This window comes from Panicum virgatum, chromosome 2K (genome assembly GCF_016808335.1).
Source record: "Panicum virgatum strain AP13 chromosome 2K, P.virgatum_v5, whole genome shotgun sequence".
NCBI lineage: Eukaryota > Viridiplantae > Streptophyta > Magnoliopsida > Poales > Poaceae > Panicum > Panicum virgatum.
In genome coordinates this window covers 53,819,348-53,836,578 of record NC_053137.1, presented here as the reverse complement: position 1 = coordinate 53,836,578, position 17,231 = coordinate 53,819,348, and the positions used below count along the sequence as shown (strand labels likewise).

Sequence of the window (17,231 nt, the reverse complement as noted above, 5' to 3'; positions counted from 1 at the left end):
TCGACGACGACGATGTGCGTACGCGACGACGACACGATCCATTTCCATGGCGCGTCGTCGTCTGCCCCAGACGTTCCCGGCCCCACACATAGAATTATTGTCCTTCCTCCCGTCGGGTTCCTTTGCGACGGCGACGGCGATGACGACAACGACGACCGCGCACCTCGCTCTCACCGCTTCGCCTTCGCACGTCGTCCTACCCCCGCTAGCCTCGTGGCCGGCCGGGCTACCTCCTCGGCCGCGCCTGTTTGTGCCGCCAAATTAAACGTGCGAGCGACCACCTGCGGTCCCCGCCGGCCGCGCCGCGGCTTGTTATCATCAGCAGGCAGCAGCGCGCTCGCCGCGCCACACAACAATACCAAGAGGAGCGGAAGACGACGCGCGGCCAACGCTGTCAAGACTCGACTCGATCGAGAACTCCAATAATGCACTGGCAGCAGGAGACGAGGGGACTGTGGACCGGAGAGAGGTAGCTAGCTAGGCGCACGATCTCTAGTCTGGGCGTCTGGCCCCGCTAGCTCGTGTGTGGGCTCTACGTACACGCCGGCGTCGGGTCGCTGCTGGGTGTATGTACGTGTCCACTATGAGATACGCGTGCAATCACTGCACGTCCCGGAAAACCCGTACGTCCGTCCGACGCGCACATGCATGCGAACGTAGCTAGCTTGCGGTTGCAGGGGGGAAATATTTGGTGGAAACAGATGCACGTCCCATGATGTATTTACAGATGCTGAGATCACTTTATTATAGTAAAAGTCCAGATGCAAACCCGGCCCGTTTTCTAAAAATTCGTACAGAAATGGCAAATTTCATCAGGTGCATGCAAGTGCACTATAAGACGAACTCCTAGGTTATTTCTGTATGAATTTTTCTAGATGGAGCTTGCTGCATCGCAACTTAACTTTCGTGACAGAATACACCTACAGATGGGCTATGGGATTCTTCTGAAGTTTTTGAAAACTTGAGTGTGCATTTTATGGGATTTTTCACGTTTTGACCGAGAAATAAGTTGTTTGCGCCAAATATGTTTTTAAACAAAATTAAACCGACCTTAGACTACCCTATCAACCCCACCTGGCTGTAAAACGCCGACAGGCATCCATGCAAGATTTCAAATATATAGAAGCGGACGGATATTGTCAGTTTCTCGGCACATTCACACGTAGTACACCTTATCAGCTAGAGAGATTAACTCGACCATATATATCGCAATCCATGTATATGGACGCTTGCAAGAAAAATATAATGCGCGCCAGGGCATGCAACAACGCATGCATGAAAGAAAATGCAGAGCAAGCTGAGCCGTGCATCTTGTATATATATATATATATATATATATATATATATATATATATATATATATATATATATATATATATATATATATATATATATATATAGAGAGAGAGAGAGAGAGAGAGAGAGAGAGAGAGAGAGAGAGAGAGTATACCATCTCAATTCACAATCGGCCTCAATTACACAGGATGAGAAATTGGATCACTGGAAGGTCCTCATTGGTGACTCTCTCTTTTTCCCAAATGATGCCAGATTTGCGTCCAAACCCATCACGTGATAAGCAGGTAATCGATCATCCTATATATATTCATGCCACCTTGTTGTATGTCTAAATGTTCTGCTGCAATAATGGACGACCCTCCACATCATGGGAACATATGTATTCTCCTACGACGCCAATGCTTTACTAATAATGCAAGATCTTTTCCTCTCCACCATCTAGTTTTGTTCACTCTATCCCCCACTGCACGCCCCTTTTTGCATTGTCCAGCCTCACGTGTACCCTTCCACCACACTACACACTCACTTATGACTCTATGAGGTATGTCATTCTTTTGTATTAACTCTAAAATCGATTTGTATAAGTAGGTGACACCACCACCCGCCCTTAAAAGTGCTTTTCTATTTTATTCTAAAGTTTGTTTAAATCTTAGAATATAGCTAAATAAATCAAAAAAATGTGAAACTTCTACACTATGGTTATTGTAAATTATAGATATAGAAAAAATATACCAAGCATATTTCAATGTATACAAAGATTAAAAATTGTGGAAACCTCGAATTCTAACTTAAGTTGTATATGTATGAGATACTTCATAGTTCCTACTATAGAGTACAACGATTCAATCCTGGGTATCCTAAACGATCATAAGTGAATAATTTATAATCTATAAAATTTTAGATCTTACCACAACTTAGATATGGAGCTACTCTACATCCAAGGTTGTTTGTTGAAAAAAAATTCAAGATTTTACAATTAGAAAACATATAATAACTTTTTGAAATACTAAATAGCCTTAAATTAAAAAATTATCAACTATAAAATTTCAACCTCTACAATTTTGATATAAAGTTTGGCTTCATCCGAGATCATATGAAAAAGTTATGAATTTATTTGTGTTGGATCATTATTTGTAAGGGCGGGTGATACCATCATCCGCCCCTGAAAATGCATTTTTAGGATGACAAGGTATGTTTGTCCAGATATTTGGGGCATGTGGTTACTGTTGGAAATATGCCCTAGAGGCAATTATATTTCCTTGTATTCATGATTAATAAAGTGTTCCTTGAATATCCATGGATGACAACTTGTATTGATTAATGCTTATGTGAAGTATTTGTGAAACTCTTTACCTGTATGGATATTCTAAAATGTTCCTAGTCGGAGTTCATGTGAGAACACACATGAATATTAGACTAGCACATGTATTAGTTGATTGACTACGTTTCACAAGTCATGGAGATGGGGATGTCAAACTAATAATGTGGGCTCGTGTGAGACATGAGACTGAACTGACCCAACACAAGATGATGACTTCTCATTACATAATATGTACGCTGTGTCCTAAGACCTAAGATCGTCGTATGTACTTAAAATGTGAACCGACTTACTTAGGAGCCATCAAATGCTACACCGTAACTGGATAGTTATAAAGGTGGCTTTCGGGTCTGTCAAGAAGCATACTGTGAGACATAGTCGGTCAAGATGGGATTTGCCCCTCTCTGCAAGAGAGAGGTATCTCTGGGCCCCTCGAGTGATTCAGATCAAGAAGTGCATGGCCATGCGAAGGTTAAGAGTTAACCAATGATCTGAATCACGGCATCGAGAAAGAGAGGTCAGCTTAGAGCAAGACCAAATATCGTGAGGCAAAAGGAACAATATGTATATGACATTGTGACGGCTCGTCTGATATGATCTTTGCGTGCGTATAGGAGTTGACATGTCTTGCTAGAGGCCACTGTCTGCTATTGGGCCGAGTAAGAGTACTCGGGCCATATCTATTTGCATGTGAGCATATAGGGTCACACACTTAAGGGTAAGAAGCCTGATAAGGATGAGATCCAAATTAGATTGGGCTTAGGTGCACTAATGGGCCTCTCAGGCCTAAGAAGGGCGTCCAAGGTGGGGCCCAAGAGGAGCCCACCTAGGGGGCACCCCAGGGGCTATAAAAGCAAAAGGGGGCGCCAAAGGCTAACCCTAATCCGCGCTACAGTACCGCCCCTCCTGTGCGTCAAGCCCTAGGTCGCTCTCGCGGACCTAACAATCCGTATCGCGACGCTTCTTCCCGTACGTGTGGATACCTTGGAGGTGCCACATCTGCTGCACAAGGACGAGCTGCACGTGAGGTGGATCTCGCAACTGCACTGCCGGCTTCCATCTGCACTACACCGACGCGCTTCAGAAGTTCCGCACCCGCGCATCTAGTGGTAATAATCCTGTGATCTATAACAGCAGTCATTCCTGGTTATGGGTAGAAAAATTTTATTTTTCGCTGCCCGTTTCCCTACAGTTACAGTATAGTCCTAGAATTTATTTCTCACTAACATATTTTGGACTATGCTAGCTAGCACCGGTTGACAGTATAGTTTCTCCCTACCTCCATTATTTTAGGACTATGCTAGCTAGGGGACAAACATATCTTGTGATGTAATGGAACAAATCCAATATTTGTGTATGAGTATGCTCGATTATATTGGAGGAAGATAAACAAAGAGAAAATTTTATTGGAGGGTTCCATCTTCCATAGTTACATATGAGATCGACTTCTATGGAGGATGTTGCTCTTCTCCGCCCGGTGGCACTCGACCTCTTGTCTCTTGACTATAAATACCTCCAACAGGATCATTGGGCAAACGCAACCACAGCAGCAAACAGAAATTTTGCAGTTGCAAAAATATAGGCCCTGTTTGGTTCCAGGGACTAAAAAAAAGTCTCTGGGATTTTTTAGTATTTAGAAGTATTAAATAAATGTTAATTATAAAACTAACTGCAGAACCCTGGGGCTAAACTGCGAGACGAATCTAATGAGGTATAGTAATCTATGATTAGCGAATGGTTACTGTAGCATCACTGTAGCAATTATGCATTAATTAGACTCATTAGATTCGTCTCGCGAAAAAGCACTCAGCTGTCAAAAAATATTTATAAACAGATTTTATTTAATACTATAAAATAGTAAAATTCCTTTTGATGTGATAGGGACTTCTGAAAAAAGTTTGGTTCCAAAACACCCCCATAGTGTAGTGTAGCACCAGAGACGATGGCACGTAGACCAATTGTGTTGGGCCTCATCCTTGGCCTACTGGCTGCTGCCAATGCGGTGCCCTTTGATTTCTATTACCTTATCCTCATGGTATGAACCTTTTCAAATAATGCTTATTAGTTCCTGCACATGCATGGTTTACAATCTATACTGATATTGCTAATCTGATGACTGTGCATGACACACGTGCTGTATGCATGGAACTATGAAAGTTTGTCTTCCATAATAGTTCTTGTCAGAATAATTTTCTGCAATCACAGTATTATGTATCTTACTAGTTTTTTTTGTATTTTTCTTGCGGTTACAAGGTGACGCATACCTCACCTCTAAAATTTTATTCTTTTGTTTTTTTATAAGGAAAATTTTATTGGTTTTCAAGTGTTTTCATCCAGATGATACATGCAAGACCTTGAAAAACATCATTATGAATATTCATAGTGTCACAAAGCTGAATTATCAGTTTGGAAGCTACGTTTGAGCTAGCCAAAGAAGAAAGCTTCGATCGATTAATAAGTCGAACAAGTTCTAAATCTTAAGATCAGAATATCAGATCGACCAGAACAACACAATGACCGTGTGTCATGGAAGAAAAACAATAAGCATGTACATGTGTACATTTCAACATAATCATGATCCCGAACAAAATCTAAGCAAGCTTTAAACCTACCGGCCTTCACTGAATCACAGTTATTGCCCGACCAACTTCGTCAGGCCAAATTGAACGTATAGATCATTCCAAAATACAGGTATTTTGACTTTTTTAGGCTCGCCGCTTATAAATCTTTCTATGTTGCTAGACATACATTAGTAAACACTATGGATGTAGAAAAGCTAAAATAATGTACATTATAGCTGGAATGAAGGAGGTACCAGCAAGCTATGAACCAGGAATTCTCTCCAGCGGCCTCGTGGGGCCAGGGGCGTGAATGACGGATCGATTTATGACACCTGAAAGAAACTGTGGGTTCTACTAACAATTGAATTTTCAGGCCAAATTGAACTTAGAAAATAGACGGAGCAAGCTAGCTGCGCCAGTGAAACCATATGCGTTAGAATCGATGATGGATGATGGTTTGCTGTGTGCATGCAGTGGCCTGGAGCTTACTGCCAGGACAGCGACTACGGCTGCTGCGTACCCAAGTACGGCTACCCGGCGGAGGATTTCTTCGTCGAGAGCTTCCAGACCTTCGACCTGTCCATCAACAAGCCCATCGTCAGGTGCAGTAACGGCAAACCCTTCGATGCTAACAAGGTTAGCAGCTCATCGATCACCTCTCCAAACAACCGTGCTTGCAAGTTGCAACTCCTCTAGGCCATGATGAATTGATGATGATGATTCAATTCAATTCTCATCCCTGCGTCGGCTGATCGATCGATCGGTCAGCTGGAGAAGATCGAGAACAACATCAACCACTACTGGAGCAACCTCAAGTGCCCGCCCACCGACGGCGTGAACACCTGGAGGAGCGCGTGGAACAGCTACGGCGTCTGCTCGGGCCTGGAGCAGCTGGACTACTTCAAGGCCGCCCTCAACATGCGGAAGCAGGCGGACATCCTCGGCGCGCTGGCGGAGCAGGGCATCAGCCCCGACTACAAGCTCTACGCCACGGAGAGGATCAGGCGGGCGGTGGAGCAGAAGCTGGGCGTCGCGCCGGGGCTGCAGTGCCGGGACGGGCCCTTCGGCAAGAAGCAGCTGTACCAGGTCTACCTCTGCGTGGACACGGACGCCAAGACCTTCATCAAGTGCCCCAAGCTGCCGGCGACGCTCAGCTGCCCCGCGTCGGTCGTCTTCCACCCGTTCTACACCTGGATGCTCAACTCCACCGCCACCGCCGCCTCTGGCTTCGAATCCAAGCTCCTGCTCCTCACAGAGACCATGCTCAAGTGAGCGGACCGGATCGATTGGTCGATTCCAAGAGCTAGCTTGCTTGCTTGCTTGGCAAGCGCGCAGGTGGTCGTGGAAAATAAATCATATCCTACTTCCTGTCCTGAGGAAGAAGCTTATTAATCTATCTACTACTTTTTTTTCAAATATAAACCAGTCGACGGAGAGCACACCGTACACCTACAGCTCTCGCTCGCTGAGAATAAAATCACTCGCTTCTTTTTGTTGTTGTTGCCCTAAATAATCCATCATGTACGTATGGTATGGCACATAAATAAGATAAGTAAAATTCGTGGTGGATCTCTAAACTTGTGATTTGTGAAGTGGTACTGATATGGTGCATCACTGCGTCTGATAGTAACTGTACAAGAGTGTTATATGCTACGATGGGTCGTGTTGTTGTACTCCGTATTTGATACATACGAGGTACTGATGTGGTGATTACAAAATAGTAACTTTTTTTTTTGGCTGCAGCATACGTGTGTTACATTTCCACCCCCTCAAAATCTTGCTTGTCCTCAAGCAAGAGTGTCAGCCCAGTAACATTCTTTTTTCTTTGGTGTGGCCAGAACAGAGGGGTTGGTCACATGTCTTTGTAGCCCATCCTCCATCAGACAAGCATCCAACCAATAATGCAGATTTGAAAACCTAATCACCGATCGAGCTAAATGTCAGAATATGCACTTACAGACCTTTTCTCACATCACCAGGGACTAAAACTACCTCGATTATTCTATGAAGATATTTTGTCAAAAACTTAATGAGCAACTTTCATATCACACTTTCCTGGGTTTAAAACATTTCAGGCCCATTGTAGCATTTCATCTCCCTTTTTCAGCCATGCACCCTACAGAGGACATCACCGCACCAAAACCATCTCCATGATATTCCAGCTGCAAATTACCATTGCCTCCGAAGATCTTTTCATTGTATAATTTGTCACCTACCACCTCACGGAGTTCAGGCATCAGATACATGGAGATATCGAGAAGAAACCTAATTTGCATCCAATTAGGAGGTTTTTCCAATTTCAGTGGTAACTGAATGAAGGATTGAGTTACCAAGTGGTCATTCATTTGTATCCCATCAGGAAAACTTTGCTACATTAGTGAAGAAAAATTGTGCACAATATCACTGGTTGTTCTGCACAGCTATTAATGTCAATACAGCTGCACCATAAAAAATGCAATACAACTTGGACCTCCATAACCAGAGAGCACAACATTTCATCAAGACAGTGAACTGATGCGTGCTGACTGATGATGGTGGAGGAGCGCCGGAACGGCCTGCCGGCCGACGTGTACAGCGCTGAGCTAGGATTTGCATCGTTGATATACATACATACAAACGCCTTAAACTGGGTAAAAACTCAAGTCACCAAAAACGTAACTCCTCTGTAACAGCAGAACAGCCCATCAAGGTTACACAGCTGGCTAAAACAATTTTTTGGAAGACTTGTGCGTGTTAACGTTGCAACATCACAAACTAAGCCATATAAATATAATCAGTGTTAATGGGAGTGGCTATAAACTGGCTACAATATACACCATTCTCGACGCCCCGACTGGACTGTGGCACAAGACGACAGATCAAAACTCAAAAGGCAGCTTGTCATGGTTCAGTACATGCAACAGAGCAGGCAGAGAGAGTCTACGTCTCCTGATCACCCCATTTCTCCTTGGGTATCTCACCCGAGTCAGTAATCACAGCCTTCTTCCTCGGCTTGCCAGTGTAAGTGCCAGCACCCCCTTCAATGGCATACACCGTATCCATTCCCTGGATCACCCTGCCGAAGACAACATGCTCTCCATCCAACCTACAAATTCACCATTTTATGAGTTATAGCTAATAGGTTATAATCACGGGTGAGATGTGGTGCAATGGAAATTACCAGCTTGTCTTGATTGTAGTTATGTAAAACTGGGACCCATTGGAGTCAAGTCCAGAATTAGCCATAGCAACAACACCTGCAAGACCCCGTGGCAGGGATACAGTTAGATTTGACCATTCAGAAGACTTCTAAGACAGATGCTTGTCAGAAGCTCAAACAATACTCAAACTTTGGCCAAACTTAGAAACTGGCAGCTATACAAGTGCCCCTACGGATCAGGTGAAAGAAACATAACAAGTAAAACAACAGGAACAACACTGGAATAGTAGCACTCAGTGATGACAAATAGCTCCATATATGTTAGCTATATAATATTTTTGAGCTACTGTATACCTACATGTTAACTCCGCCTATGCTGACTGGAAGACTCTCTCTCCGGAGTCGTCTCAACATAGCCGGTCCCAAGCCCGGGTAAAGGAGGAGGGTTGCGTTAGGTTTTGGCAAACCAGCATAAAAAATGCCACTCTAATGGATTTGAAACCTATAAGAAACTCGTTGGGGCGTAACCCTCTTAGCGACGCGCTACATCGGAACCCGGATGTGGTGATAAATGGGCAAGGGCCGGGTCGCCATCCCCCAAGGGCGCGTCATATCATGACCTGGGTACGATGATAAGTGAGCAAGGGTCGGGTCGTCACTTGAATGGCGCGCTACATCTACGCCCGGGTGTAGTGAAAAATGAGCAAGGGTCTTTGCACTTCCCTCGACGGGTGCGAAGGGTAAGGAAGCTAGCCGAGCCAACTAGGATTCATATAGGTAGCTGGAACGTAGGGTCCCTAACGGGTAAGTTGCGAGAGCTAGTTGATGTAGCATTTAGGAGGCGCGTAAATATTCTATGCGTTCAGGAGACTAAATGGAAGGGCCAGAAGGCGAAGGAGGTTGAGGATACTGGCTTCAAGCTTTGGTACACGGGAGCAACTCCGGGTAGGAATGGTGTAGGCATCTTGATTGATAGGAGCCTTAAGGATGGAGTCGTAGAGGTTAGAAGGCAAGGCGACCGGATTATCCTAATCCGGTTGGTAGTTGGAGATTCGGTTTTGAATGTGATCAGTGTCTATGCCCCTCAGGTAGGCCTTAGTGAGAGCACCAAGATGCAGTTCTGGGAAGATCTAGATAGCATGGTTAGTACCGTGCCTACCGGCGAGAAACTCTTCATAGGAGGAGATCTCAACGGCCATGTGGGTGCGACTAATGTAGGGTTCGAGCGAGTGCACGGGGGTTTTGGGTATGGTAGCAGGAGTCAAGAGGGGGAGGATGTGTTGAACTTCGCGTTAGCCTACGACTTGTTGATAGCAAATACAGTGTTTAAGAAGAGAGAATCCCATCTTGTGACGTTTCGTAGTGGACAACACTCGAGCCAGATCGACTTTATCCTTACTAGGAGGGAGGATAGACGTGATTGCTTAGATTGTAAGGTGGTACCTGGGGAGTGTGTTGTCCCTCAACACAAGCTTGTGGTGGCGGACTTTCGTCTTCGGGTACGTGTCCACCGGGACAAATGTGCCAAGATTGCGAGAACAAAGTGGTGGAAGCTTAGAGGGGAAGCGGCACAAGCGTTTAAGGAAAGGATGCTAGGTGAGGGGCCTTGGGAAGAAGGAGAAGACGCAGATGACATGTGGCTAAAGATGGCAACATGTGTTCGGAAGGTGGCCTCAGAGGTGTTTGGCGTGAGTAGGGGAGGCAAACAGGAGGGGAAAGACACCTGGTGGTGGAACGACGAGGTGCAAAGGGCTATTAAGGAGAAGAAGGAGTGTTTCAAGCGCCTCTACCTTGACAAGAGTGCAGCCAACATCGAGGGCTATAAATTAGCGAAGAGGGTTGCAAAGCGAGCTGTGAGTGTAGCAAAGGGTAAGGCGTATGATGACCTGTATCAGCGGCTAGGCACGAAAGAAGGGGAGAAGGACATTTATAGGATGGCTAGGATCCGCGAGCGGAAGACAAGGGACATCAACCAAATCAAATGCATTAAGGATGGGACAGATCGACTGCTAGTGAAGGATGAGGAGATCATGGATAGATGGAGAGTATTTTGACAAGTTGTTTAATGGGGAGAGTGAGAGCCCTACCATTGACTTAGATGACTCTTTTGACGATACAAACAGACGTTTTGTGAGGAGAATTCAAGAGGTAGAGATCGGGGAGGCTTTGAAAAGAATGAAGAGAGGTAAAGCGATGGGTCCTGATGGTATTCCCATTGAGGTGTGGAGATGCCTAGGAGATAGAGCAATAGTATGGTTAACTAAGCTTTTTAATCTCATTTTTCGGTCAAACAAGATGCCGGAAGAATGGAGGAGAAGTATATTAGTACCTATCTTCAAAAACAAGGGCGATGTTCAAAGTTGTACTAACTACCGTGGGATTAAGCTGATGAGCCATACGATGAAGCTTTGGGAGAGGGTTATCGAGCATCGCCTAAGAAGAGTGACAAGTGTGACCCAAAACCAATTTGGGTTCATGCCTGGAAGGTCAACCATGGAGGCGATTTTCTTAATACGACAATTGATGGAGAGATATAGGGAGCAGAAGAAGGACTTGCACATGGTCTTCATTGACCTTGAGAAGGCATATGACAAAGTACCGAGACATGTCATGTGGTGGGCTTTGGAGAAGCACAAAGTCCCAACTAAGTACATTACCCTCATTAAGGATATGTACAAGGATGCGACGACGTTTGTCCGGACATGTGATGGCAACACCACTGACTTTCCTATTAACATAGGCCTACACCAGGGGTCAGCATTGAGCCCTTATTTATTTGCTTTAGTGATGGATGAGGTCACAAGAGATATACAAGGTGAGATCCCTTGGTGTATGCTCTTTGCTGATGATGTGGTGATAGTTGACGAGAGTAGGACAGGGGTTAATAGGAAGTTAGAGCTGTGGAGACGCACGTTAGAGTCGAAAGGGTTCAGACTTAGTAGGACCAAGACCGAGTACATGATGTGCGATTTCAGCGCGATTAGGCATGAGGGGGGAGACGTTAGTCTAAATGGGCAAGTGGTGGTCCAGAAGGATACTTTTCGGTATTTAGGATCGGTACTACAAAAGGATGGCGACATTGATGAAGATGTTAGGCATAGAATTTCAGCTGGCTGGTTGAAATGGCGGCAAGCTTCTGGCATCTTTTGTGACAAGATGGTGCCACAAAAGCTAAAAGGCAAATTCTATAGGACAGCAATTCGTCCGGCGATGTTATACGGTGCTGAATGTTGGCCTACAAAAAGGCGACATGTGCAGCAACTGAGTGTAGCAGAGATGCGGATGTTGCGGTGGTTTTGCGGGCACACAAGGAGGGATAGAGTCCGGAACGAAGTTATTCGGGATAGGGTCGGGGTGGCACCAAGTGAGGAGAAACTTACTCAGCATCGGCTGAGATGGTTTGGACATGTCCAACGAAGGCCTCCTGAGGCGCCGGTGCGTATTGGGGTTCTTGAGCGGGTCGATAATGTAAAGAGGGGTAGAGGTAGACCTAAACTGACGTGGGATGAGTTGGTTAAGAGAGACCTTAAGGATTGGAATATCTCTAAAGAGATAGCTTTGGATAGGAGCGCTTGGAGACTAGCTATCAATGTGTCTGAACCTTGAACTTATTTCTTTCGGGTTTCATCTCTAGCCTACCCCAACTTGCTTGGGAAAAAAAGCTATGTTGTTGTTGTTGTACTGTATACCTACATGTTGAACCAAACCACTGAGTCTCTGCTGTAATCCAAATTGTCATTTAACTTATTCTTCCAAATCAGATCAGCACTGGAGAAAATAGTGGTGGTTTTCCTTGAAAATAGAAGTGGAATTTAAACTGATAAATAAAGGCTTTGTGAAAACTGGACAATGCAAATATTAGACAAACAATCTGACCTGGATGAGTATGTTTTACGCTGAAGTTCTCATCTGGGAAGATGCCTCCATATATAGACTCACTTCCTTTCCCATCACCTCTAACTATGTCACCACCTTGAATCATGAAACCAGGGATGATACGATGGAATGGGGTTCCTTTATAATGAAGAGGTTTGCCATTGGACCCAACACCTTTTTCACCTGAAACGATGAACAGATGGATATGAACAATCAGCTCAGGTGGGACTTTGATGGCAACAAGAGAGTAATGGAAAGAGAGTACCTGTGCAAAGCGCCCTAAAGTTTTCTGCAAAATGTAGAAAAAAAATTAGTTGCCAATCAAAAACTAATAAGTTCACTTTGACAAGATAATTAGAAGATGAAACAGTGACGTCATCCTTAGCACAAGAGATCCTTACTGGATCTTCCTTAACAACTATGCATCCATAAACTTAACTTTTTGGAATGATGTACCATGGTAACAAACATAAATGGCAATATGAGATATGTCGGTATGCTATATGTCAGCAGTCCACAAGAACCCTCGATGTGCAACTAAGCATACATATCTTTAAAAATTGAGATCAATAAATGAGCGTGATGGAAAAGGAGAAAGAGCATAAGAATACCAACTGTTTTAGGAACAACCTCCCCATAAAGACCAATAACAATTCTGCCTGCAACAAAGGGCAAATCAAGCATTAGAGCAACAAGAACAAGGTAATTTAAGTTAAGCTGAGTGACAAATGAAGCAACAACACAAGTAAACAGATTGTTGTTGACGAAAAGTTTCCATTGTCATATCCCAAAGAACGGTGAATTAATTGAGACATACCTATGTGCTGTCTGTCAATTTCCACATCTAGGTAGACCCTGTGAGTAACAGCTGGTAAGTGAACCTCTGCAATGCCCTGTGCAGTGACAACGGTAAATCTTTTGCAATCCCAAAAAATCATCACATCACTATCACTGTATTACCCACAATACAGATACGTTTTTCATCATTCGAAATCTGACAAAACCTGAACATGAGCTTCACTGACTAGGTACCACAATATCAATAAATGATGGATCAATATACATTATTGTTCCAAATTCCAACCTTGGAAGCTGCAATTTGTGTATGAAGTCACTAGCAGAGCTGAAGTTTCACAAGATTCAGCGATAGTGCTAATGAAATAAGAAAATTGAGCATGGACACGAGCACTACACATAACACTTCACAACAACATTTGATGGGGAACCGTGCTGCATAACTCTACTCAGTAAGATGGTCCAGCCAGCACAAGATCACCAACAAGGCAGCAAGCACACTAATTGCAGAAATGAGTCAGCAAAATGCTACTACTATGAGCTGCTAAATTTCGAATCCCTACAGAACAAATCCACCCTGCCACAGAGATCCACTACTCAACCCCATTGCAACAATTCCACTATAGCTCAGCACAACAATCAATCCGAACCAACTTCGAAATCCAGGAATGCTCGCACAAGTGTTAGACTAATTAACGGCTCAACCCGACCAGACAGGAAAGGATAAGAGCGGAAAGCCACACCTGGCGACGGTAGTAGGCGAAGAAGGAGAAATAGAGTGCGGCGCAGACGAGGAGGGCGACAACCACCGTCCGCAGCATAGCAAGGTCTTGGCTGGCGTAGGCGTCTATCTCATCAAAATCGTCGCGAGCTCCGTGCAAATCCGGATGAGGCTGCCCGCGATTTGGGGGATCCACGGCGGAGACGAGCAAGATCGGCGACGAAGACGACGCCCCGATTTCTTCCGCTTTCTATTTTTTTTTTCCAGACTAATGGGCCTCGACGATGCCGGGCTTGGGGCAGGGGACTGAGTGGGAAATGTTTGGGCTCCCAGTTAGGACCAAAACTTAGAGAGATCAGAGATGCATACGGGCCGAGAGCGCATACCAGATTCGTCATTCGTATCAGCACATCATATTAGGCATTGTTATACGCGTCTACTATCTATTCAATTCAAAACCATTTCAAATTATAAGTCACTCAAATTTCTTAAAAATTTAAAACATTTCAGGTTTAACCAGATTTATTATACAGTAAAATATTAATAGTTATAATACCAAATAAGTATCATTAGATTCTTCATTAAATATATTTTCATAAATATATTTTTATAGTATATCTATTTGGTGCTATAAGTCTTTGTATTTTTTATTATTTTAATCAAACATAAAAATAGTTTGACTCTCCGAGTGAAAAATGTTTGTGGCCCCAATACTTTATTTAGGACCAAAACTTAGAGAGATGAATACGGGCCGAGAGACATACCCGATTGCTTTCTCTCGCTCAGTCGCTCGTATATATATCTCAGGCTCTCAGCACATTATATTAGGTCTTATTATACACGTCTACTGTCTACTCCATAGTCCATACGTAAAGTAAAGAGGCTAAGTCTAATGAGTTATATACCATACAGTCTTTAGTTAGCTATAACATAATTTTTTTGCTTATGTGGCAGAGTATTTTAGTATTAGAAATTTCTGCTGATGTATCATCCTATTTAATAGGAGAGAGAGAGATTAAAGTTGCATTACTACCTTTGACCCTACATTTGATGTTCTGACACGAAAACCTAAGGTCAACTCTCATGGACACACCATTTAATTGTCTTAGATATTGCAGTATGATATTATATGCTTTGTTGATGGTGTTTCTTTATGGAGTAACAGTATCATATTTCCATATGCTTGCTCCAATTCTTGGGCGCAGCGGCAGCAACCAGGATTCTTTCTTCTTCTTCTTTTCTTTTTTTCGGCGACGCCTTTACCAAGCTCGACCACCTTGGTAGTCGTTTGACGACCGATGGATACATTCGCCTGGTGGTCAACGATGCAATAAAAAAAGGTGCTCGGATGTACTTAGCGGTATAAGAGCGTCTCCAGCAAATTATTTATCTCTCATATTTTATATATTTTTTTCTCAACACCAATAATATTTTTCTTATATTTTTGTAGCCAGTGCGTAGCGGATTACTCAGAGTATAGGATGGAGGGGGGAATTCCCTACATTTAAGCAAGAGGGAGGTATATTTTAGCGATCACTAAAAAATATTTTAGTATTGATGCTAGAGCACCTTTCATTACAAAAAAATAAATTTTTAGTATCGAGAAGAAGAGTGAGTACTTTGCTGGAGATACTCTAATATCATCCATCGACCACACGAGGTACGAGTGGAAGTTGTAGGCTGCCCAATGCTGCAAGCATTGGCTCTGTTCTGCTGGCTGCTTTTCCAGCCAACCAACAGTATTTTTCTCTCACACCAAACCAACACCAGCCACCAGTCACCAGCCAGCCAGCAGTAATTTTCTCTCACAACAAACCAGCACCAGCCACCAGTCGCAGCCAGCAGAACAGATTGATTCTACACACACACATCGTGCGGTGTAGAACGCATTTTGCACGTCCAAACGACCAAACTCAGGGTGTGTTTAGTTGGTGAAAAGGTTTGGATTTTGATATTATAGCACATTTCGTTGTTACTTGATAAATGATGTCCAATCATAGACTAATTAGACTTAAAAGATTCATCTCATGCTAATCAGTTAGACTGTATAATTAGTTATATTTTGCAATTGTATTTAATGCTCCATGCATGTGTCTAAAAATTCGATGTAACAGGTACTATAGGAATTTTTTGGAAACTAAACAGGGCCTCAATGCTGTGGTGGAAAATCAAGGAGCGGTCAAAGATGGCACGTAAATGCACCGCGCGAACGAGCGCGTTTTTCCAATTCAGGAAAAATCCATCGCTGCATTTTATGGACCATCTTGTGCGGCCAGGACTGTGTGCGGCTGCCTCCTTGGGATACAGACAGCAAGAGATTCCTGCGGTTCCAGCAGCACCACGCACCATGGTCCTGCCTAATGAAAACGTGCGCAAAAAGGTCACAACAGCACTTGAAGCACCGGGCAGCTGGTCACGCCCGGCTTCAGCAGATAAGATCGACGCGTAAAGAGAGTATGGCAGAGACCTGCCGGGCCTGTTCCGACGAACCATTTCCTAATGCCCATCCTGTGCCCATCTCATGCAGTTTATTCCTTGTTCGGCCCCGGCCAGATGGTGATCATGCCAAGCCGCGGGCTCTGCAGCTTGCACGGCTACCCGATCAAACCGTCACGCGATCCTGCATTGTTTCCGGACGCAAGAACAGTGCCCTCACTCCGTGAGCGACCAAGCGCGCGACCCTGCAGTTTCGGACGCAAAACCCTTTCTATTTTTTCTGAAGAACAATGTCCCAAATTCCTGAACTGCTGAAGATAGATGGCGAGACAACACGGCCGCAGCCCGCTGAGGGCAGGGCACTCGCCACTCGGCAAGACGTCAAGTCGGCGATGGCAGCAGCGTGCCTGTCGGTAGCACAACGCCATTTTCCCATCGAGGTCACGACGGAGACGCGCCTCAATTTCGAGCGCCAGCCGTGTCGGGATTGCCCTCGCCGCCGACAACACGTACGGAGTAGGAGCAGCACCACAGGCAGCGGAGGAAAACGGGAGGGGAAATGCACGGCGAAAACGAATGCAGGCGGCCTATGCTTATCAGCAGCAGCAGCAACTCACATGTCAGTGTCCCGAGCCGGCCGATCTGATAAGGAGAGCAACAGGACAGCTAGCTGCAGCTCAGCCGCCGCCGATGATGCCGATAGCCGATCGCGCACCGGCCTGGAGTCCGGGACCATGTGCACCGTACGTATCTGCAGCTGTCAAACGCGGCGGCGCCCTGCAGCAATCAGAAGAGTATCACGCCGGCGGATTCAGAAAAACCGCTGTGGCAGGATGCAGACGTACAACGCACTCTGGTTTTCTTTTCTCTTTTTTTTTTGATTTGATCGTAATGCCGTGCGCAACTTCCCCCCGTCTGACGGTCGACAGCAAGGAAATGCTTACCCGTACATCTTACGAGATGGAGACTAGCGAGTAGCGATGCATCGTCAAATGAAAAATGCTTGGCTTCACCGTACCTAACACCGCGACCGTCTGGTTAGTGCATAATAACAGCAAGTGCAGAGATGGCGGCGATTAACCAGACGGT

General features: G+C 44.7%; 2 protein-coding genes across 3 annotated transcripts; one reads left to right on the top strand and one right to left on the bottom strand.

Annotated features, from left to right (window-relative positions):
* The first annotated feature begins 4,049 nt into the window (after positions 1–4,049).
* On the top strand, positions 4,050–6,752 carry LOC120685548 (ribonuclease 3-like). Its single transcript, XM_039967544.1, has 4 exons — positions 4,050–4,196; positions 4,536–4,649; positions 5,650–5,811; positions 5,944–6,752. The coding sequence occupies exons 2-4, from the start codon at positions 4,557–4,559 to the stop codon at positions 6,445–6,447; spliced, it is 759 nt and encodes a 252-aa protein (XP_039823478.1). The 5' UTR covers positions 4,050–4,196; positions 4,536–4,556; the 3' UTR covers positions 6,448–6,752.
* A 1,066-nt stretch (positions 6,753–7,818) lies between these two features.
* On the bottom strand, positions 7,819–14,010 carry LOC120685557 (peptidyl-prolyl cis-trans isomerase CYP21-1-like). 2 transcript variants are annotated; one of them, XR_005679634.1, is made up of 8 exons: positions 13,729–14,010; positions 13,008–13,083; positions 12,802–12,849; positions 12,456–12,479; positions 12,004–12,373; positions 8,505–8,668; positions 8,336–8,411; positions 7,819–8,260 (listed from the first exon to the last, which is right to left on the bottom strand). XR_005679634.1 is itself a non-coding variant. In XM_039967554.1 (7 exons), exons 1-7 carry the CDS (start codon positions 13,804–13,806, stop codon positions 8,095–8,097), a joined length of 651 nt encoding a protein of 216 aa, XP_039823488.1. In that variant the 5' UTR covers positions 13,807–14,002; the 3' UTR covers positions 7,819–8,094. The 2 variants fall into 2 exon arrangements, 1 of the variants encoding a protein (XP_039823488.1); XM_039967554.1 differs by lacking the exon at positions 8,505–8,668 and having other exon boundaries at positions 12,191–12,373; positions 13,729–14,002.
* Positions 14,011–17,231: the final 3,221 nt, after the last annotated feature.